Below are 23,743 nucleotides of genomic sequence, written 5' to 3'. Positions count from 1 at the left end.
GTACAGTATATTCCAGTTCTATTGACAAGTATAAGAAATGACCTATGGTTCTTTTTACTATTTGTCCTCATTTCCCAATCCAGATATTATTCTGCAGCCATCAGACACAAGAGGCTGAAGAGCTTTGTGTGTAAAATAATGATAAGAGGATGGTGATAGTAATTATTGAACAGATTTGCACAAGTTTCCATTGTTCTGCTGGAGATAAGGCTTTGGTATAAATGTAGACACCAGTGCACACTGAGTACAAGTGCTGTGTCAGAAGGCACTTTTATCTCACAATGGAAAGCATGTTCTCAATACAGGACAACTTAGGATCCATGGTGCTCCTAACCAATAGAACCACTGTAAGTATAATAGCTACAACAACTTACAATTTAGAGTAATATAAATATATATATATATATATATATATATATATATATAAAAAATGTAACAATTCTTGGTACATGCATAGAATGATCACGGGCATCTTTTTGGCATCGCAATTCTGCCAGACTTACATAGTTTGTATTAAGCAGAAAACAAGCAAATAATGCTACTTTGTTGACTTTTTATGCAAATGTACTATATTGTCTAGACCAAAAGGGTATTATTATCCTCAGCTAGTCTTGTTTGTTTGTTACATATACTCTTTAGCATAGTATAACGTTCTGGGAGAGATGTACTAAACTCTGGAAGGTGATAAATTGGAGAGTGATAAACTGCCAGCCACTCAGCTCCTAACTGTCATGTTACAGGCTGTGTTTGAAAAATGACAGGAGCCGATTGGTTGGTAGTTTATCACTGTCCAATTATCACTTTCCAGAGCTTAGTACATCTGCACCTCTCTGTCTTCTGAAGTTGCATCATCCGGAATAGCCCTACATAAAGTTAATATTAGTGGGCCCCAAGATCTTCTTGCTTATATAAATGGTTATTTACTATTGTGTCTAGTTTTCTCCAGAGCTGTAGATAGCCACTGCCACTGTTATAATGTATTTATATTATAACATATTTTACTATTTATTGAAGGAAAGATCAAAGTTTTGTTAGGAACTATGATATTTTTAAAGCTTGATAAAGGTCTTTGGTCAGGTCTCAAGGTGGGTACACACCTGACAGATTGAGTGATCTGCAGATATATCTGCAGATGATGGTCATTCATACATACTGAACGGCCATCATCTGCTTGTGCCCTCGGATCCCGGCGGCCTGGGCATGTCCCGCCTCCTCCTCGCGGCTGGCGGTGTGTGTGTATGGGCGGTCGGCAGACCACTAGTACACACCTGCTGATGGACAGATATGTCTGCAGACATATCTGTCCATTGGCTGTGCAGCACAGCCAATGGGATATGTCTGTGAACGCCGACGTTCACTGACATATCACGGGTACACACTGCACGATGGGCAGCAGATACATTGGCCGATCAATTGATCGGCCAATGTATCTATCAGTGTGTACCCAGCTTAAATCAGCACTTTAGGTAATTGTTATCATCAGGACTATTAGGATAAGGGTCAGCTTAAGGTAACCCAGAAAATCTTAAGGTCAAGGAGTTCACATAGGCAGAAAATATCTCCCACTTTAAAACATTAAATCTCCTGCCTTCCTAGGACATCCGGAGAGTGATACAGAAGCTTTATTAGGTCTTCGCTATCCACACTCATTACTTGGAAGTTCACAGTGATCCCAGTTATTTTAGTTATAGTGGTAGGCTTAGATCAAATGCCTCTTTTCCACACTTAAAAAAATGGAACTCCCATCAACTCCCAAAAATCATCAGGTTCCAAATCCACAGGGCCAAAAGACATGTGCGTGTGGAATTCAAACCTGCTTATGTTAGGCAGATGAGACAGTCGTGAGTCCTAGCATGTATTTATAGGGTAACTATAAAATCCAAATGATTGGGTGTAATTTACAAATATTAACCATTGGGTCTTTAACATATGCTATCATAAAATAAAGTTCCCAAAAGTGGTTTCTCTACAGTTAACATAATTATTCTATTTCATGAGCAGCGTTACTCCGATTGCCGACATCACCCACCACTCGCCCTGAGGCCATGCGGCCCTCTCCACAATTAGTTTTTTGTTTATTACTTACCTCCCTTGATTATGATCGCGATGATATATAGCCTTTCCTATTCCCTGATACATACCAAGTAGAATAGTGAAGTAGTTTTTGAGTTGACCTCAAACAAACAAACAAAAATTCTAAAAATGTGCAATTCAGTCTAGGTACCCTATTAACTATACGTCTAAGTTGAAATCAGCTAAAAATTTTACAGTTGCAAAGTTACTATTTTATTTGTATGGATATATATATTGGATATATATATATATATATATATATATATATATATTTATTGATATATAGCAAAGGATTCACTCTAATCTTTTCACAGATTTTCACTAATGTTTACTAACAATTTATTAAAACGATTAATATCTCCTTCCCAGGATTGGAAATGTAATGCATACTTACATAACAGTAGTGGACCTAATTCAGAGATGTACGCAAACCCGATGGTTTTCTTACATCTCTGATGGTGTAAGATCTGTGCATGCGCAGATTCTGTACTGAGCATGTGCAGATCATGTTCTGCAGAACAGCTCACCGTGCCCTGGACACCGGAGCCTGATTTACATGCTGCGGCCGGTTGGGGGCGGCGACCGCCATCTTTGCAGAAGTTAGGTGTTTGTCACCCCCCTGCTTTCAGGGTGTGCTGAAGTAAGTGAATGCCTTACATAGATGACCGATGTTCACACAGTTGATTCAATACTGTATCCTCTGACACAGCAGCGGATCAGAGAAGCTGGCAAGAGGCATCCACTAACACAAGACGCCTCCTGCGGCATTAGCATATTGTCACACAGCTGCTGAGAACAAATATAATGCAGCAGTGTTATATGCGTCAATCTTTGAATCAGACCCACTGTACACACACACACACACATATACAAACATCTATCAACATTTTTCTGGATATTAAATAGATAATTTTGATACCAGTTTACATATAAGTTTACTATGTTCTAATGTGCAAAACACCAGAAATGTGTGATTCTAGGCTTGGTTGCACTGCATCAATCTGCATATTATAAACAAAATAGATGTACTCGTTTTACAATTTAAAATAATTTTTGCATGATTCGTATTCCACCCTTTATGTTAGCAGCAAATCACATCATTTGCACCCTGTCTTTCTCCCTATGGCAATGTTCACGCAGGTGAGTTTGGCATCCAATTCCATTACCACAATAACTATTTGGAAGGAGCTGAGGTGATGTTTTTCACAGACATGAGGAGGCAGCAGGAGAGGTGGGCCATGATAATTACTGCAACTGATTAGCCCATGTGTTCTGCTGCAAGAATATCGTTACTCTGTGAAAGTAATGAAATTATCATCATGTGATCAAATTACATTCATATATATAGATATATATATATATATATATATATATATATATATATATATATATATATATACACAATGCATATGAGTCTGCTTGAGAGGCTTAAATACCTTAAAGCTAGACCTGTAAACCTCTATGTTAGTCATTTAGCTGTTATCACCAGTTACAACTGAAATCTTATTGGCTTTAGTGAAACATAATAAGGGATAAAGTATGTTTCTTAGAAAGCCACTAAACCCAAGATATAAGATTCCTTAAATAAAAGAGCTACTGCTAATAATCATAAATATATGTAAAAGCTTATATACCTTGACAATACCTGAGATACTTGACATTATATTGCATTTCCTATGTACAGTAACTGGGTGCTATCAGGGGATATAGTTATAATATCAACAGTCGGGATGCCGGCACTTAGAATGCAGGCGCCGTAATCCCGGCATCGGCAACCCGACGACTGCATTGGTAAGTACTGGGGTTAAGGGTTAAGGGTTAGGTACTAAAGGGATAGGTTTAGGCACTAGGGGGGAGGGTTAGGTTTAGGCAGCAGGGAGGGCGGGTTAGGGGTAGGGAGAAAGGGAGGGTTAGGATACTGAGGACAGTCGTCCGCGCTGAGTATCCACTACTATTTCCCCAGCCGGGCCCCCAGCCGCACAATACAGTACGTAAGTGACTCATCGTGAGTCACTTCTCACCCAGCCCCAGCAGGGCAGCCTTCCCAATCCGCCTCCCACATTGGCCGGTGTGCCCACTGCCCTGCCCTCAATATAGTATTTCTATTGACACTGAAGCAGGCATGGCGTGACGTCATGACGTCACGCTGTGCTGTTGAATGAGACGAGAGGAGGCGCTGCAGTCGCTGGGTCGGGTATTGTGAGGAGCCAGCATCCGGAGCATACAGGCTGAGATAGGTAAGTTAAGGAGCGAGATAGGTAAGTTAAGTGTGTGTGTATGTCCTTTCTCCCAGACCTGGCCCAGGCCATTTTGATTGATTGTATATTCAGAAAGTGGAGACAGTTGATGGGAGGTACTGAGTATGGGAGAACCAGACTGTTTCTGCTCCTTGTGCTCCATGGGATTCTCCCCATTCCATGCTGGCTGGCTCCAGCTATTTCTAATATGCTTCAATTTTTTAGATGTGCTCTACCCTATCTGTAATATAATGCTCTTTCTGCAGTTTTTTTCTGATTTAAAAATCAATATAGTTCTTTCCTCCAAATCCTCCTCAGTATGTTTCCAATCAGCATGGACCGCTAGGAAGCAATTAGAATATGGGTCTGCTGCTGCCTGTCTTAACTTAACAGAAGACAGCATTATACACATGTACAGAATGTATATCACTTCCAATTACATTAATAGAACAAAGCAAACTTAAATTGTGTTTTCTTTTCATTCTCTGACCCACTGTACAGCCAAGTTGCCACATTCAGAAAGTCTTTGTATTAGTGCCTATATAGGAAGCATCAAGCACTAAGGGCCTGATTCAGAGACGGACGCAATGCCGATATTTATGCAGAACGAGCGATTGATTGCTAATGCGCATTTGCTAATGCCGCACTGTGCACACGCAGCATTTGTACAGAGGAATGGGGGGAGGGGGGCCTGCCTATTTTGTCAGTCCCGGGCACCAAAATTTTTAATGGCAGCCCTGCCGAGAGGTGTTGGTATGATAATCCTGTCGGGAAGCCGGGGTAGGGATTCTAACTGCCGAGATCCCGACGCCGGCATCCCATATCAGCTATTTTATGCAAAAGATATTCTGATTAGCTCCTGGAATGTTTACGTTTTGTGCATGTTATTAGCAGTGAGGGCTTTACACATTGTGAAATTGCAGCCGATATCAAGCAATTGGTCCTATATCGCAATGTTTATGACAAGACAGTATGCACATTAATAAGCCTATTGAAATTGATTGGAAGTCAGTGGGATGACCCTTTCCAATGACCACGGATGACCCCTTTGATTGCACTAACAGGCCTCAATGATAAGTGCTAAACATCTTTAGACATTATCATCCATATTCACTTGCAGCTGTTCTAAACTAGGTGCAAAAGATACACCTCAAAACAGGCGTATTTTCCACTAACGTCCATCTTTGCTTAGCCCACATTTGTGCGCACATGTCCTCACTGAACTTTGCCTATGTGAAAACCCCTTGTGAAATCCTAATTCTGCACAATGGGAGCAATCACAAAAAAGACATATTAAAAGCAATGTTAATAAAATATTGCAAAACAAAAAAGCAAAATAAAGAAAGAGATGAACTCTGACACTGCACATGGAACAGGCTAATCTCAGGCAAATTGTCACAAATAAAAATATACATACATCATACATGCAGTTATTTTTCAGCAACTTTAAATGATGTAAGTCATTGTTTGCATTTACTTTTATCACAAGACAGTCACTGTATAAACGCTTAATTTCTCGTTCTTCTGGTTTCATTGGCACATCTTCATATTATTTGCATTCTTGCCAAAATTCCTAAATTCATTTTTTTTGTCAAGAACACAATTGTTTACTAATATTCTACACCCATGTGCCTGTGGAAATCAAGACTTTCAGCAGGTATATTGTATTTTGATGTTCACTACTGTACAATAAGGCATACCTTTCTGTTTCCAACAGATGTCCAGTAAGCTGATAACACTGGCCAGTCCAAAACCAAGAAGGACGTGTGCTAGCAGATACATCACGTGTGCAATGCCATCGATTGGTGAGTACTCTTTTACAGGATCAACAGCTTCACACCAGAATTTGCACTGGTAACTCATTTCTCAGCAGTAACCATGTGATGAGAGCAGTTTCCCCAAATAGCACAATCAGGGGTATTCAATATGAAAAGAAAACTTCGCCGTCTATGCGGGTCGAAGTTTTTGCCGCACATCGGAGCTTTTGGCGGTGAAAAAGTATCGGGCGCGCCCCCGATTATACCCGTATTCAATATGAAATCGTCGAAAACGGCACCCGGCGAATGTGAAATCAGCGTAAACTTCACTGATTTTTGGGGAAATGACCCTAACACCCCCAAAAAGATGGTCTGACATGGGGGATCACTCTGGATACCCCCGATTAGCCCTGCTGAAGGTTTTTGGGGTCTTTAAACAGGCTCAATTGCTGCTATTTTGGGGATTTGGGAAGGTGGTGAAGAATAGTATTTAGAAGGTTTTTTTTGCAGAAAATAAGTAGTCCCAGCAAATTTTGGGTACTTGAAAATGGGGGTGAGCATATTTAAAAGTTGCTAAAATGAAGTTTTAAAAAACGTGAAAAATACACCTGCCGAAAACACCTGCAATGAAAAATACATCTGGGGAATACTTGGGGACCCCCCTAGATTGTAGTTCGCTAGTTTTTAACTTTGAACTGCCCAATTTTTTTTTTCGCCCCCAAAATGAAAGTGCTTTTTTAAGGTCCTCTAAGGTATTTTTCAAACATTTTTTGACACAGTTTACCTTTGGGGGACTGTCTGAAGGTTGCAGGATGGTTTCCAAAATGTTGCACCCCAAAACCCCAATTCTGCATTTTTTTTCGCCACCCATTCCTTGGTGATACTTTTTCGCAGGGTCGAATGCAATATACTTTTCGCACCGGCGAATAGTTTTCAAATTGAATACGGTGTAAAAGTAAGACCGGCGAAAATGACATCATCCGAGCGTAAACCTCGCAGAAACTGCGTTTTCGTTTCATACTGAATACCCCTGTAAATGTCTTTCCCCTGAGGGTTATTGCTAACCCTAATAAGGGGGTCTATTCATTATGATTATTATTTGGGTCCGGGCAGACCCATATAATTAACATTGCAACTCGCTGCGAGCGCCGAACCAATTCTGAAAATCATCTGTCTCCCCGAATGTTATCACTGCTCCTTTTGGAGCTAGTGCGCCTGTGTGAAAGGATGCCTCTTCTCAACCTAGTACTCCTCCCCATAGGGAAGGAGCAAGTGTGCAGGAGCAGCTGCCATCTGAAGAAAAGAAAGTAATACCCCTTTTCCACCAAAATTCTGCATCTGATCCGGAGTTGGAACAAAGTTCCTATCCGGATCAGACCCGGAATTTAGCCGGCGCCGACTCGGGATATTCCCGAGTCAGCTCCGCCCACACCGCAGTCTGGTCTGCATAGACCCGGCTTTCCCGACGTGAAAGTGGATGCTTGGAGATGACGTCATCTCCAAGCGCCACTGAAGCCGGACCAATCGGCCGGCTAGCAGCGCACTTCAGGTCATCGCGACCCGGAGTGCGCTGTTCTCACAGCAGGGTTTCACGGGCTACGCCCGTGTTAAACCCTGCTATTTACCTGGGTTGGATTGCCGGGTCACTCGACCAGGCGATCCAACCCTCTCCCCTTTTACACCAGGGAGCTGCCCGGGTTAACCCTTCAATAACCCGGGTTTTATCTCCGGTGTAAAAGGGGTATTACTTTATATCTGGAACAAACCATTTTGAAATGCAAGGGGTGCAAATACATTTATTGTTTTTGCATGTGGTCTAAATACAGGTTGCTTTTGCATGTAAAAAAGTATCTAAAACTAATGGCGTTGGTAAAAGATATTCACAATATAAATCACAAATTGGATTTCAAAAATAATCTAATTAATATACACAGCTGCAGTAATTAAGAAGAGCTGTGGTTGCTCAACAAGAAAAGAACAACTACTAATAATGTGTCATTACTGCTAATTAAAGAATGTTTATTTTAAAAATGGCAGAAATAATTATCAGTCGGAACTAAATATAAATAAATAAAAATCTATATTTAATGTTAATCACATACAATGTATACAAACAATACACAATCTCAATAGTAATTAAATGCATTCTGTTTTGTTTCTTACCTGGCTAATAAAATATCCAATATAAACTACAGCAGCAATATTTGATTTACAACACATCCCAATTACATTTGTGTCTTTATCAGTGTTCAAGTAGATTTGTAAATGAGAGTGTCTCACTCTATGGCCATATTCAATTGCATCCACAACATCCCATTTGGTTTTATTAAGCAGTGTATACACGCTATTATAACGTTGTTAAATAGTTTCCACGATATTAGCCCCGTCCTGGCTGAATTTATTCAGCCTAGCTGAAAATCAGGCTTAAAACAAGTGAGCCACTCTTGTGTATACTCACTACGAGTCTTTTTGAAAGCCCCCGGTGACAAGAGGCGAAACACGTCAGTGAACCCCGAAATATTGACCCTCTTTACGGTCATTAGCATCCTAGATATCCACAGGTGTAATAGCAGTCTATGAGGCCATTTATTAAGGATCGCATTTTGCAATGCGATCAGGGCATGCAGTATCACCCATGATCGCATTGCAAAATGCGATCATACCGGCCGAATGTATGACCCGGCACATGCACGGAGACGGGCTCCGAAAAGAGCCCGTCCCTGCAATGTGGCCGGAGCGCATTCCGGGCTGCTGCGCATGCACAGTCCCGCGGACTGCACATGAGCGGCGCCCATTGCCGGCGGAGGGATCTTCCAGATCCCTCCGCCGGCTCAAATGCGGTAAGTGCCCATAGGACACAGCGGCTAACGCTACCTGCAGATGGCGTTAGCTGCTGGGGTCAATATCGTGAATGCGAAGCATTTCCGATATTGATACATTTGGCAGCATCGCATCCCCCATAGAAACCTATGGGGGAGGTGGCTGCCGGCGGCAATGGAGGGATCGCAGCAGGTATCGGAGATACCTGCTGCGGTCCCTCCTTCATACATTCGGGTGATACTAAGTATTTGAGGTAAACCCCCGAAAACAGGTGTTTTCGGGGAATTTACCTCAAATGATCTTTGATAAATGGGCCCCTATGGATGTTATTTTCCCCGCTGTCATCGCAAAGATCTTGTAGCGATTACACTTACCAGCGCACTGCTGACAAGCTGGGAAGTACACAGGTGTAACAGCAGTCGGTGGACATTCTACTGCTGTTTGTATATGGATGTCATCTTCCCCACTGACATTACAAAGATCCTGCAGCGATTACACTTACCGGCTTACTGCTGACGAGCTGGGAAGTGCACAGTGAGTGCTAATAAGAGACGGCACAGTTGTCACGAGACGGATCGCAGTCAGACGTAATACCGCTGTGCAGAAGGAACACCCGTAGTGAGTATACACAAGAGTGGCTCACTTGTTTTAGGCCGGATTTTCAGCTAGACTGAATAAATACAGCCAGGACGGGGTTAATATCGTGGACATTATTTAACAACATAATAGCGTGTATACACTGCTTAATAAAACCATAAGGGGCGTTGTGGATGCAATTGAATATGGCCATAGAGTGAGACACTCTCATTTACAAATCTACTTGAACACTGATAAAGACACAAATGTAATTGGGATGTGTTGTTAAATCAAATATTGCTGCTGTAGTTTATATTGGATATTTTATTAGCCTGGTAGTAAAAAACAGATGCATGTATCTGATTACTATTGAGATTGTGTATTGTTTGTATACATTGTATGTGATTAAATATATATTTTTATTTATATTTAGTTCTGACTGATTATTATTTCTGCCATTTTTCAAATAAACATTCTTGAATTAGCACCGTAATGCTTTTGCCTGTAGCCTACAAATGCTGGACAGATTTACTTTTACACTGCAATTTAGATGTCAGTTTGGACACCTCCCTCCCAAATCTAATCTCTCTGCACATTGTACATCTGCCCCACCTGCAGTGCAGCATGGGATTACCAAGGTGCAGTTACTTGCTCTTTTTTATTTGCTCCCAACTCAGAATCATCTCCCTAGTGTTCAATATAAGAAGCCCATTATATTTTTATGGTCCATTAGCAGTGAAAATCTGAGAAATAGTTTGGTAGACATGTTAGGGGGCATGATGAGCATTATGGTAAACACAAGATGTATGGACCATATCTCAATGCATGAACCTGTAATGTGTAGGCAGCCTACGATTTACAAAATTTCCCCTCATGTGGCTAGAGGTACGCTGTGTCTAGATGCCCACACCATGTGACTAGAGGTACGCTGTGTCTAGATGCCCACACCATGTGGCTAGAAATACGCTGTGTCTAAATGCCCACACCATGTGGCTAGAGGTACGCTGTGTCTAGATGCCCACACCATGTGGCTAGAGGTACGCTGTGTCTAGATGCCCACACCATGTGGCTAGAGATACGCTGTGTCTAGATGCCCACACCATGTGGCTAGAGGTACGCTGTGTCTAGATGCCCACACCATGTGGCTAGAGGTACGCTGTATCTAAATGCCCACACCATGTGGCTAGAGGTACGCTGTGTCTAAATGCCCACACCATGTGGCTAGAGGTACGCTGTGTCTAAATGCCCACACCATGTGGCTAGAGGTACGCTGTGTCTAAATGCCCACACCATGTGGCTAGAGGTACGCTGTGTCTAAATGCCCACACCATGTGGCTAGAGATACGCTGTGTCTAAATGCCCACACCATGTGGCTAGAGATACGCTGTGTCTAAATGCCCACACCATGTGGCTAGAGGTACGCTGTGTCTAAATGCCCACACCATGTGGCTAGAGGTACGCTGTGTCTAAATGCCCACACCATGTGGCTAGAGATACACTGTGTCTAGATGCCCACACCATGTGGCTAGAGGTACGCTGTGTCTAAATGCCCACACCATGTGGCTAGAGGTACGCTGTGTCTAAATGCCCACACCATGTGGCTAGAGATACGCTGTGTCTAAATGCCCACACCATGAGGCTAGAGGTACGCTGTGTCTAAATGCCCACACCATGTGGCTAGAGGTACGCTGTGTCTAAATGCCCACACCATGTGGCTAGAGGTACGCTGTGTCTAAATGCCCACACCATGTGGCTAGAGGTACGCTGTGTCTAAATGCCCACACCATGTGGCTAGAGATACGCTGTGTCTAAATGCCCACACCATGTGGCTAGAGGTACGCTGTGTCTAAATGCCCACACCATGTGGCTAGAGGTACGCTGTGTCTAGACGTCCAGACCCTCTGGAGTGGCAAACAAATATAGGAACCTACTTGTACTGTTAATTTAGAGAGATATTGGAGTAGAAGGGGGATCTAAATGATTGTTTCTATTGGAAAAAGGGCATAGCCTTAGGGAAATCAGGATACACAGGAGCACCAATATAACCATACAATTTCTAACTGAACAACCATCATCTGTGTTCAGTGTGTAGGAGGAGGCGGGTCCCGCTGGCCAGGAGGCGGGTCGGGGGTGTGTCTGGCCCTCCCCGCGGCTGCCGCTGTATGTGTATGGGCAGTCTGCTGATCTGTCCATCGGCTGTGCAGCACAGCCAATGCAATATGTCTGTGAACGAGGTCATTCACAGACATATCGCGAGTACACACTGGCCCACGGGCAGCAGATATATTGGCCAATCAATTGAAATCGGCCTATATATCTGTCTGTGTGTACCCAGCTTGAGAGCTCAGTTTTGGTTTCTTATTTGTAAAACAAAACCAAAGAGTCATATATTTCCCTTTGTGGACTACACTCAAAATGCACAGTAAATGCTGTATATAATCTATATTATATACTAAAAGAAATGTATGCGTTTGTTACAGGTACAATTTGGTATCTTCCCATGTGCTGGCTAGTTCACATATATCTGGAATTTATCTGTATAGAAGAGTACAACCTCGCTAGGAACAGCCATTTTATATCAGGTAAACTGGTTAGTAATTCTCCCCCCATCCAATATACCTAATGATAAGCCATAAACATAAGACTGTACTGAGAATGTATCACTATATATTATTCTGTATGTACTTTTCAAAATGTATCAAATAATTGAATCACATTAATTCATACTTGCCTACTTTCAGCTCCCTCGTGGCGATGATGCTCCATTGGGGGTAAAATTAACGACATTGTGAAGCAGGAGGCGGGGCCACTGTGACGCGATGCACCGTGAATCGCGTCACTCACCCCCTCCCTGCTGCGGGGAGTTTCTATTGTTACCGTGGGGGGGAGGGAGTCGGCCGAATCAGGAGGGTGGGCAAGTATGCATTAATATGCAATGTTTTCCAGAAAGAAACAAAAATGTTTCCAATATAGGAACAAGCTGCTATAGTATTCTTGATTAACATTGCATTGGTGCTATCATTATTTGCTGATCATTACAAGAAAATAAAAATATATATAAACTACACTGCGCATTGCATTAATCAGAACATGAAGACTCAGGGACTGGCTCACAGTTGCACACACGTCGGCTCATATTGCATGCACAGAAGCGCATGTCACAACTCCTGAGAAATGTGGACCAGCACTTAACGGGCAGGATGTACTAAGCATTGCATCCGATCCCGCCTCTTATCGGGTTAATTATGCTAGTATGTACTTGGAAATGCAATTAAAATTACAAAGGACAGCTCTTATCGGGAGACCTGTCCTTTGCAATTTTAGCCTCAGACAGAGGGACTTCGAGGTTTAACACCCAGAAATCCTCCTAGTGTCCTTCTACGCCACGGGGGGAGGGGAGGGGGGAGGGTGCTGGGAGGGATCTGCTTGGAACCCTCTCAGGGGGCATCCCAAAAAGAAGCCCATAGACTTCTATTGGGTAACAACATCTCAAGATGGTGTTGCCCACCAGGATTCCGGTGCTAAGTACATTTTAGAAATGCAGTTCTCAATGCTGCATTTCTGAAATTAGTACATCCCGTCCGCCTTCTTCTCAAAAATGCCCCTAAATTACTACATTGTAAGGGCTTCACTTAGTTGGACATTCTTCCCAGTTGTCTCTGGATTGGTGCAAAAGTCCTGATGATAGAGATGCAGATACAATACCCTTACATTAGGACCATGGGGGAGATTTATAAGCTTGGAGAGAGATAAAGTACTAACCAATCAGCTTCTGTCACGTCACAGGCTGTATCTGAAAAATGACAGTTAGGAGCTGATTGCTTAGTACTTTTTTCTTGCCAATCTTTGATAAATTTTCCTTTGTGCCACTTAAAACTGGACAGCTGAAGGTAGTATGTGCAATATAAAAGAATACAATTGAAACAAAGGGACACAATATCCGGCACCAAGGATGATAAGTGAGATACAAAAAATTCTATGTGAAATTCACCAATTTATTCCTAGTTTTTATCTTTTGCCCCAAGGTGCTACCTTCTGACTCCAATATATCTATAAACACAAAATAGGAGAAAGGAGTCATTTCTAGTTGGTGCACCTACTAGAAATGACATCTTTTTCCTTATCCTTTTTGTGTGTATATACAGTATAAAAGTTTTCTCTATGAAAAAAACGATATTAATGAATTTGTGTCTTCTTGCACACAGTTGTACAGTGGCTGTTAGCCATCTCTGTAGTACTGATGATTCTTTTCACTGCCTCTGTCATGCTGGAAGTGGCTCATCCTTCAGTGGCTGCTAACTCAGTGGCTACATATAAGAAAAGGCCCTCAATGAATCACATTGTACAAGCCATAAGAAGTCAGAAATATCCCCTGCAAGCTCTGGCCTCCTTCATTCTGATCAACAGCTACCTGCTACTACAGCTCAGCCAGCTAGCATTGGGCTACCTAAAGAAAACATCAGTCAATGGTAAGAGGCTACCATAATGGTAGGGTACGGGATACCGTCGGTCGGAAAGGTCGGCAGTCAGAATCCCAATCCAATTAGGTAACTGTCCTAACCCTTCCCCTAACCCACCTTTCCAGCAGCCTAACCATAACCCTCCCCCCTGCAGCCTAACCCTAACCCCCCACCCGCAGCCTAACCCTATCTCTCTCCCTAGTGCCTAACTTTTACTCCTAACACTAAAACTTACCCTAATATTTATTAAAGATTTTAAAATCCAAATCTTTTAGCACAAAAATAAACCATAATATCCATTATCCATGACACCTCACCCTAAAATGTACATAGGGATGCTGGCAGTTGAGATTCTGGCACCAGGATTCCAACTACTGTCAGGATTCCGGTGCCGGCATCCCGTAACCAACCCCTTAAGACGGGGTCATTCCTAAAATATCTGTCACTTTAGCTGCTGTGACATCATGGTCCTGTACATAAATGACATGGCATATTTTGCCATTGTGTAGTGAAGAACTTGCTGCTGTAATAACTCTGCATATTTTACTGTAGGTACTGTGCATGCAGAATGGAGCAGACTGGATTCAAACAGCTCAGGAACTGGCATAGAAGGGTTACTTATGCCTCCTGTACCAGCAGAGAAGATACTGACATACCTGGCACTTTGTGTACATTTTGCTGTTCCTTTGATCATCTACTCAATACAAGAATCAGAACCAGTATGGCAGAAGGAGAACGTCTGGGGATTTTTCTATTCTGTCATTTTGTTGCTGTCAATACTAAAATATCTGTCTTCTTCCCTTATCTTTTATGTGGTTAGTTTAGGAGTGCATCAGTCACCACATAGCCGTCTCTCTGTAGGTGGTTCAACGTGGCTTCCAGCACTCTATGTAATATCGGTACTTTCTCTATTTCTCTATTTATTTTCCCTGAAGATCTATTTAGAACTGAGTTTTAAAACTCCATTATCTGACTTGCCTGCTGCTAATCTTTCCTTAAGAAGAAAGATCCGTTTTTATCCTTCTCCACTAGGGGTGATTTTAACAACATTTATAGTAGTGGGCAGTGAAATCCCCTTCTTATTGCACTTGATTTATTTCCTCTTACATGACAGAAATGACACCTGGATTGTGTTCCTACTGGCTTTCAGCACTGGCTTCTGCATATTGTGCTTTTGTGGATGTCTGCTAATAGGGCTCAGGAGAAGGTGTCGTACTAACAAATCCAGGATAAAGCAGAACCGGATAGACAGTGGCGTGTGTATAGCTAACTCATTTGTGTATCAGTCCAGTCCTGAGACAGGCAAAGCAATGCCAAGGGACTGAGGGCCTGATTCAGACCCGCTCGCCAGCGCTGAGCGCTCGCAAGCAGGTCGATGGTGCCCTAGTGCACATGCGCACGACGGAGGGAGCTCCGTCGTGCGCATGCGCGAGACCCGAATAACGACGGGGTAGCCGTCGTTATGGGTCTCGCACCAAAGGGGGCGTGCTGTCGTTGGTGAGTGACAGCACGCCCCCTTTGGTGGGCGTGCCGGGGGCATGGCTGCCAGACGGAGGTGTTCCCATGGGAACGCCTACCGTCTGGGTCCGGCCACACTGACATCACTAGTGATGTCAGTGGGAGTGATTTTGGCTCTGATAGAGCCAAAATCACTCCAGGGCTTGCGGTCACCGAGACCCTACCGCAGGGTCTCGTCGCAAGCCCGATGGTCGCGATGGTCTTGACCATCGCGACCATCATCATGGACGCTCGCATAAGCTGTGGGTGGTAACCCACAGCTATCCCAGCATCCAAAAGGCCGGACGGAAAAAAAAAAACCACGCCCTGATTCAGAGCTGGCGCTCGTTCAGAGCGTCCAGCTCTGAATCAGGCCCTGAGTAAGCCTAGGGACTGAGAAAGCCTAGGGACTGAGAAAGCCTCCGGTCTGAGTAAAACACTACAACAATCTTATTTATAAAAATATTAAACTATGTAGTGATAGCAGAACAAAGAATCACTAATGTTTTTGGTGCTCATATAATTTTAGTTACATCTTATCAGCAAGTTGTAGCACGTATAAAGCTAAATACTATATTCTTGTGATATCCCCCTATCCATAAGATACTGTAAATAAAAAGAGCTCTCTTCCAGACAGTGGCTCTTGTGATCCATTCGATAAATAAAAAGTGCTCTCTTCCAGACAGTGGCTCTTGTGATCCATTCGATAAATAAAAAGTGCTCTCTTCCAGACAGTGGCTCTTGTGATCCATTCGATAAATAAAAAGTGCTCTCTTCCGGACAGTTTAGCATGAATAAAGTATGGAGGATGTTTGCTAATGGAAAAAGTACTTAGCAACTGCGAGGATATGTTTAGGTGGTCTCCCTGGACTGACAAATGTGTTCCTGATTAGCTGCTGTGTGAGGTGCACCAGGAACAGTATTGGAATTATTCTATGCCTGTACTCAGTGTGTGTGATCTATCAAAATAATATGATGACAATATGGCATACTATAATGTGATCCCAAGAGTCTATTAAATCCCTACTCCTGCCTTCCCCAAATCTTAATCAGCCCCTTTCTTATTTCTATTCTCTTCTCATTTATATATAAAAATAAGGATACACTGTTGATATGCAAATATTATTAACAGATTGCCTTTCTGTGGTTTGATATATGGTCCCCTATAATAACTCTAATGGTGCATACACGCGGTCAGATTTTTCTTCAGATCTGAACGATAACGATTTAAAAAATCATTCAATCATTCATATCTGAAGGAAAATCTGACATATCTGACATGTCTGAATGATGAACGATGCTTTCCCGATGGTCAGATAACGATATCTGACATCTGATGTGTTTGCAGTCAGATTTGGACAATTTCAGTCTTTTAATGCAGTCAAAAATCGTTCATAGTTCAAATCATTCAAATCGTTGGTCAAATCGTTCATCAAATCGTTCAGATCGTTCAAATCATTCAATCGTTCATCTGACACATCTGACAAATCTGACCGTGTGTATGCTCCATAAGGCACAGGTTCTTGAACTCGGTCCTCAGGACCCCAAACAGTGCATGTTTTCTAGGTCCTCTTACAGAATCACAAGTTAAATAATTACTTCACCTGTCCATCTTTTAAAATGTGTCGTGAGTAATGAATACATCTGTGCGTCTGTTGGGTGACCTGGAAAACGTGACCTGTGTGGGGTCCTGAAGACTGAGGGCCTAATTCAGACCCGCTCGCGAGCGCTGAGCGCTCGCAAGCGGGTCAATGTTGGCCCAGTGCGCATGCGCACGACGGAGGCGGCTTCGTCGTGCACATGCTCGAGACCCGGATAGCGACCGGCAAGCCGTCACTATGGGTCTCGCTACAAAGGGGGCGTGCTGTCGATGGTGAGTGACAGCACGCCCCCTTTGGTGGGCATGCCGGGGGCGTGGCTGGCCAGACGGAGGCGTTCCCATGGTCTGGGATGTGATGTGACACAAGTGATGTCAGTGGTAGTATTTTCGGCTCTGATAGAGCCAAAAGCACTCCAGGGCTTGCGGCAACGAGACCCTACCACAAGGGTCTCGTCGCAAGCCCGATGGTCGCAATGGTCTTGACCATCGCGACCATCTTCCTGGCCGCTCGCTATAGCTGTGGGTGGTCACCACAGCTTTATGAGCAGCCAGGAGGCCGCTCTAAAAATTCAAAAGGACGACCCTGATTCAGAGCGAGCGCTCTGTCAGAGCGTTCGGCTCTGAATCAGGGCCTGAGTTTGAGAACCACTGCTCTAAGGTGATCAGTGTGGAGTATTTACACTAACATCCAGTGGCAACTCCTACCCTCTTAGAAGAAGGTGGCTGCCCTTGTTAATGACCACAGCCTGGACCAGCTAGCAGACTTCGGGACAGGTGCACGTGCACAAGCAGTGGCCACAGTCCCGGTTCCTGACAATGGATCTGGCAGGCTCTGGGACCAGTGCATGCGTACACACAGCCTCCACAGTCCTGGCACCTGCGCAATGGATCTGAGCAATTCTCACAAACTCAGGACCTCATTCAGAGGCGGTCGTTGGATGCAAGCGGTCGCTCTGAATGAGGGCGGCCGCTTGCATCTTCTGGTGCAGCCTCTTGGTTGATCGCTAAGCTGTGGGTTACCACTCACAGCTCTAGCGACCGACCAGGGTGATGGTCGCGATGGTAAAGACCATCGCGACCATCGGGGCTTGCGACGAGACCCTAAGGTTGGTCTCGGCACTCGCAAGCCCCAGGGAGCTTTCTGAACTGATTGAGCAGGAAGTTCCCCACTGACATCACTGCTGATGTCAGTGGGACCGCCCCCAAACGGCAAGCGTTCCTTCGGGAACGCCTCAGTTTGGCCGGCCACGCCCCCTGTCCGCCTCCCAAACGGGGCGAGCTGTCACTCACCATCGACAGCTCGCCCCCTTTGGTGCGCCCGTTGCTAGCCGGGTCTCGCGCATGCGCACTTCAGAGCCGGCTCCGACATGCGCATGCCTAGTGGGGGAACATCGACCCGGTTGTGAGCACTCAGCGCTTGCGACCGGGTCTGAATGACCCCCTCAGTCCTCAAGGCAGCCTAAGAGTTCCGGTTATAAGGATATCCATGCTTGTGCATAGATGGTATAATCAAGCTGACTGAGGTACTTATTAAGTCACCTGTGCTTAAGTATCGATATTCTGAAAACCTGGACTGTTGGGGTGCCAATCTTGGGAACCACTGCAGTATAAAATGTACGTGAACTAAAGGCCGCAGTTCACACAGCAGCTACGCCCTTGTACGCAGCTGTGAGAAAATATGTAAAAGCAGCAGGAGGCATCTGTAGTATAAGTCGCACACTGCATGCTTTTGTGATCCGCTGCTGAGACTGAAATGTGCATACATCTCTAAATCAGTCCCTAACTACTTGACCATTAGTATTGCCAGGAGTAAAAAGCTTGTGGATATTATATTGCTTTGATCCTAGTAGTAGTGTTATTTTGCATGACTTTCTGTATATTATACTTACAGTGTGGATTTTTATTACATCTACATTTTTTACATGAGACATGGTAATATAAATCAGTGTTTGCATTACTATTTTAGTAAATAATAGTTGTGTTTCAGACACTTTAATTATGTAGCAGAATGACATATTTCATGAATCTAAATGAAGGGTGTATTCAGTGGGTGATTCTGCTAAAGAATTCAGGAACACTGGCATCAGTATATGAAATAAATCAATTGTACTTGTCTTCCTTCAGTCACAGGCTGTAGTGCAATGTTTTTATTAGGCTTCAATAGCTGATGCCTCAGGGTTACGGCTACAACATGTTTAAGCATGCACTGCTTATATAAACCAAGGTACCATGTATCTGTTGAACATCTGAACCACATTTTAATCACTTGTTAATTGGCAATTATAGGCCATAAAGTGATAATACAGGTTTGGCAACTTAACTCCAGATCCAGAAGATTGTCCTCATATGAAGTCTTATTACCTTCCCATCACTAATTCTATTATTCATTACAGTCTGAGTTATTTACTAACAAAAATAAAATGTTTAGTAATTCACAGCAACCAATCATAAATGAGCTTTGATCAATGTAATGGAAGCTAAATATTGAAATCTAATATCTAATTGGTTGCTTTGGGGTGTGCAGGTCTGCAGTTTTACACAAAATTGAGCAATGGCATGAAAATTAGCAGATTTGTGTCACCCTCAACATCATCGTTATTGTTTATTTAAAGGCACCACAAAATTGCAGCGCAAGTACTGAGTACAACAAATTATACATAAACCTGCACACAAAGACAAGTCATATGAAGAAACAGAAAAAGCATACATACAGTGCTGACTAACTGCGTATCCACTAGCCGATACTGAACGACTGAACGTTAACAATGTAATTAATTATTGATTAGGCTCAGTTGTCCAGCGCAGACCCTTTCCTTTTTTCTTGTTGATATCGTTATCATCCATTATATTGGCAAGTGAATATGCTGTCAACGACCGGGGATGCATGCTCCTGCTGGTCATTAACGACATCGCACATCCGACCCATGGCAACCCAAAAGTATATGTGAAAAATAATCAAGAAAAACAACCAATCCTGTTTTATAATCATATTGAAGGATCATTAGCTGCAAGTTGTGTGAGTTCTGTAAACTATAATGGATTTGGGAATGCATAAAAGTAGAAAGCGTATCTACAGTATATAACTTTCCCACATAAGGAAGAATTTCTCAGTTTTAAGATCCTTTTCCAAGGTGACCTCAACCAGGCCCCATATAGTTTATTAAAACTAATAAGTATCCCCTTATGTGATTATCTATGTCTATTTATTATTATAACTAGCTTGGATACTCTGGAGTACATCTGCAGCCATTATTTGTTTAGATTGACCTTGCCTATAACCGCATTCTATTGATCCTGAAAAGGACCCCACAGTCTGCTAACATGCATGTAGGGTGTGGCTGCTATAGTGCCTGAGCTGCCTCTGTGGCCTGCAGTTCCCCCTGCACCCAGTTATTTATTTTACCTCTGGGGGGGAGGGGCCCTTTAGGACCTTGCTATGTGGCCCACAAAATTCTAGTTACGCCCTTGCATGCAAACACAGAGGGCTGACTAATATATGTGGTCACTTTAAAAAGGACTAACTCTGGATTTAATATGAACTTGCATGAGTCATAAAGTTTGACACTGTGAGGTTAAAGGATACTTTTGTAGCTTGACACAGGTTTTTGGCAGACTGCAAATTTCCACTGGAGCCAGCCCAGGAACCTGTTTAATTTAAGAGTGTCCTAATTTTTAGGGATTGTGTAACAGTGTGTGGCCCTGACGAAGTTCAAACCTAGGCAAAAACCTAGTCCTGTTCAAACTACATCACCATGCCAAATTTGGTGGAGCTAGGTCCAAAACTCTGGTCTTGAATAAAGGACAGACAGACACGCTGGGCTGAATGTAATAGAGTGCGAACCGGCAGCGCTGCTGGAAAACATGCAAGCATTCCCGTATTTTTAAAGCAGCAAGCATTTTAAAGGTAAAAACAGCTGGGTTTGCCTTTAACATGCTTGCTGCTTTAAAAATAAGTTGGTCTGGTGTATGGCCTTATAAGTTCCCTTAGCATGCTCAGTGTAGATTTTTACTCCACCCATAGTCAGCTGTAATACATTTCCCTATAATGACAGGGCTACTAAACTAGAATAACTATTGTATTTGACTTTGGCTGTGTATTTATTACTGTCAATCTCTTCTGACCTCCAGCCTGATTTTCTATGATCCTATTGGCCTGCTGCCTTTGTCATGATTTCTGACTATGGCCCGTATTCAATTTAAAGCGGTAAGTCCGGAACCGCGTTAAGTTACCGCCGATGACGTCATTATCGCCTGTTTTGGTTTTACCCCGTATTCAGTTTGAAAGACTTTCCGCCTAGGTGGAAAGTCAATGCAATGTAATAGGCGGTAAAGTATTGCCTATGAATGGCAGGCGGAATAAAGTGCAGAATTGGGGTTTTGGGGTGCAAAGTTTCGGGAACCCCCGTGCAGCCTTCAGACAGTCCTCCAAAGGTAATCTGTGTCAAAAAGATAAAAAAAAAAACTTAAGGACACCCCAAAAATGTACTTTGAAAAAGGGGGCGAAAAAAAAATGTTGGCTACAAACTTAAAAACTAGCGAACTTGACTCTGGGGGGGTCCCCAAGTATACGCCAAGTGTTTTTTGATTGCAGGTGTTTGCGGCAGGTGGATTTTTCATGATTTTTCAACTTCACTTTAGCAACTTTTAAATATGCTGACCCCCATTTTCAAGTACCCCAAATTTGCTGGGATAAGTTATTTTCTGGAAAAAATACTCCTAAATACTATTCTGCATCAGGTATAGAAAAACACTATTTAGCAGCTATTGAGCCCATTTAAAAACACCAAATACCTTCAGCAAACCAAATCAGGGGGTACCATAGTGAACCCCCATGTCAGAGCATCATTTGGGGGGTGACGGGCTGATTTCCCCAAAAATGACAGTACTTTCCGCTTGTTACCATATCGCCGGGTGCCGTTTACGCGTACTTTCAAATTGAATACGGGGTTAAGCGTGCACGCTTGGTACCTCATGTTAATGAAAGTGTCAGGGTTGGCTGAAAGTACATCTTTTAGGGGAAGCTGGTTGGAAAGCATTCCCCAATCTTCCTTGTCTTGCACTGGGGAGGAAGTATTCTTGTGTGCAATTTCCCATCTTCTTAAACTGCATCTTGCTCATCCTATGCTCATACAGTAGTAAACTATGATAATTAACAGCTATAAATACATAAAAAGTAACACAAGTAGTGCACAAAAGCATCTGTTTCAAGTAAGAAATAATTGCACTGTTGGTTGACAGTCATAGAAAGGATGTTTCATGCTATGGAATATGGTCATGATCATTAATGAGTCTTTTTAATTACTGTGTGATGTTCTGAAATGTTAATTTGTTATATGAAACTGTAAATAACACATTAATAAGCTTTTACATGCCATGAAGGATTAATTTGTGTGACTATATATTTTGACATTTATATTTCCACATTAATGGAGGCTTCAATTACTGCACAGTATCCTGGGCTTTTAACTAAATATGGACATAAACATGGACATTTTATTGGACAATGTGGCTGATTCACATATTTAGAGTGCAAATGCATGCAGTCATTGGAAGATCGCACTTAGGGCCTGATTCAGCAGTGCATGCAGTCATTGGAAGATCGCACTTAGGGCCTGATTCAGCAGTGCATGCAGTCATTGGAAGATCGCACTTAGGGCCTGATTCAGCAGTGCATGCAGTCATTGGAAGATCGCACTTAGGGCCTGATTCAGCAGTGCATGCAGTCATTGGAAGATCGCACTTAGGGCCTGATTCAGCAGTGCATGCAGTCATTGGAAGATCACACTTAGGGCCTGATTCAGCAGTGCATGCAGTCATTGGAAGATCGCACTTAGGGCCTGATTCAGCAGTGCATGCAGTCATTGGAAGATCGCACTTAGGGCCTGATTCAGCAGTGCATGCAGTCATTGGAAGATCGCACTTAGGGCCTGATTCAGCAGTGCATGCAGTCATTGGAAGATCGCACTTAGGGCCTGATTCAGCAGTGCATGCAGTCATTGGAAGATCGCACTTAGGGCCTGATTCAGCAGTGCATGCAGTCATTGGAAGATCGCACTTAGGGCCTGATTCAGCAGTGCATGCAGTCATTGGAAGATCGCACTTAGGGCCTGATTCAGCAGTGCATGCAAGTGCACTGCTGATCGCAGATTCCCGATAATTGGGAATCTGCGCATGCGCAGGGTCCATTCTGCGAGAATGGGTCATGCGTAGTCGCACGCGGACCCTTCAACGTCTCTGCATGATTGACAAACAGAGGCATTTAAGGGGCAGTGCATGGTCGGCCGGCGTTACCGGAAACAGCATGTCCGCCCCGTTTTCCGGGTGTGGCAAGCCCAGGATCTGCGTTGATCCAGTGTCCTGGGCTCGCAAGCCGGCCAGCCTGAGTAAACCGAGGCTTACTCAGCCGGCTTGCGGGCCCGGCACCGTCCACCAACGCGGCCATCGACCACTGATGGTGGCGATGGTGATCCTAGCCTGCGACCTCTGTCGCAGTGCTGGGATCACAAATACAGCAGGGTGTGTCATACACCTGCTGCATTTGCATATCAGCAAGGACGGAATTGCAAAGCTGCCTGCGTGCAACTTTGCAACTGTGGTCCTTGCTGAATCAGGTCCTCAGTCATTTATGACCTGGTTATTATACCTGTACTGTTATCGACCATGTGTGTGTAGTCTGAGATCCTTGGCCAACATCCGCGAGAGAGCTTCTTGAAATTCCTGTTC

At 43.5% G+C, this 23,743-nt stretch overlaps 1 protein-coding gene across 1 annotated transcript; it reads left to right on the top strand.

Annotated features, from left to right (window-relative positions):
* Positions 1-281: 281 nt before the first annotated feature.
* Positions 282-15,248, top strand: LOC148435846 (uncharacterized). The gene is made up of 5 exons (XM_088465541.1): positions 282-347; positions 6,028-6,115; positions 11,944-12,045; positions 13,669-13,932; positions 14,476-15,248. The coding sequence occupies exons 1-5, from the start codon at positions 282-284 to the stop codon at positions 15,246-15,248; spliced, it is 1,293 nt and encodes a 430-aa protein (XP_088321667.1).
* The last annotated feature ends 8,495 nt before the right edge of the window (positions 15,249-23,743 follow it).

Source organism: Taudactylus pleione, unplaced genomic scaffold (genome assembly GCF_031769625.1).
Source record: "Taudactylus pleione unplaced genomic scaffold, aTauple2 ptg001990l, whole genome shotgun sequence".
In the NCBI taxonomy this organism is placed as follows: domain Eukaryota; kingdom Metazoa; phylum Chordata; class Amphibia; order Anura; family Myobatrachidae; genus Taudactylus; species Taudactylus pleione.
This window is presented reverse-complemented; position numbering and strand designations above follow the sequence as displayed.

Bases quoted from the DNA above. Each gene is read 5' to 3' on its own strand.
- LOC148435846 (XM_088465541.1), top strand. From the start codon at position 282: ATGGAAAGCATGTTCTCAATACAGGACAACTTAGGATCCATGGTGCTC. The intron at 348-6,027 runs GTAAGTATAATA...TGTTTCCAACAG, and splicing joins TCCTAACCAATAGAACCACT to ATGTCCAGTAAGCTGATAAC. The intron at 6,116-11,943 runs GTGAGTACTCTT...CGTTTGTTACAG, and splicing joins GTGTGCAATGCCATCGATTG to GTACAATTTGGTATCTTCCC.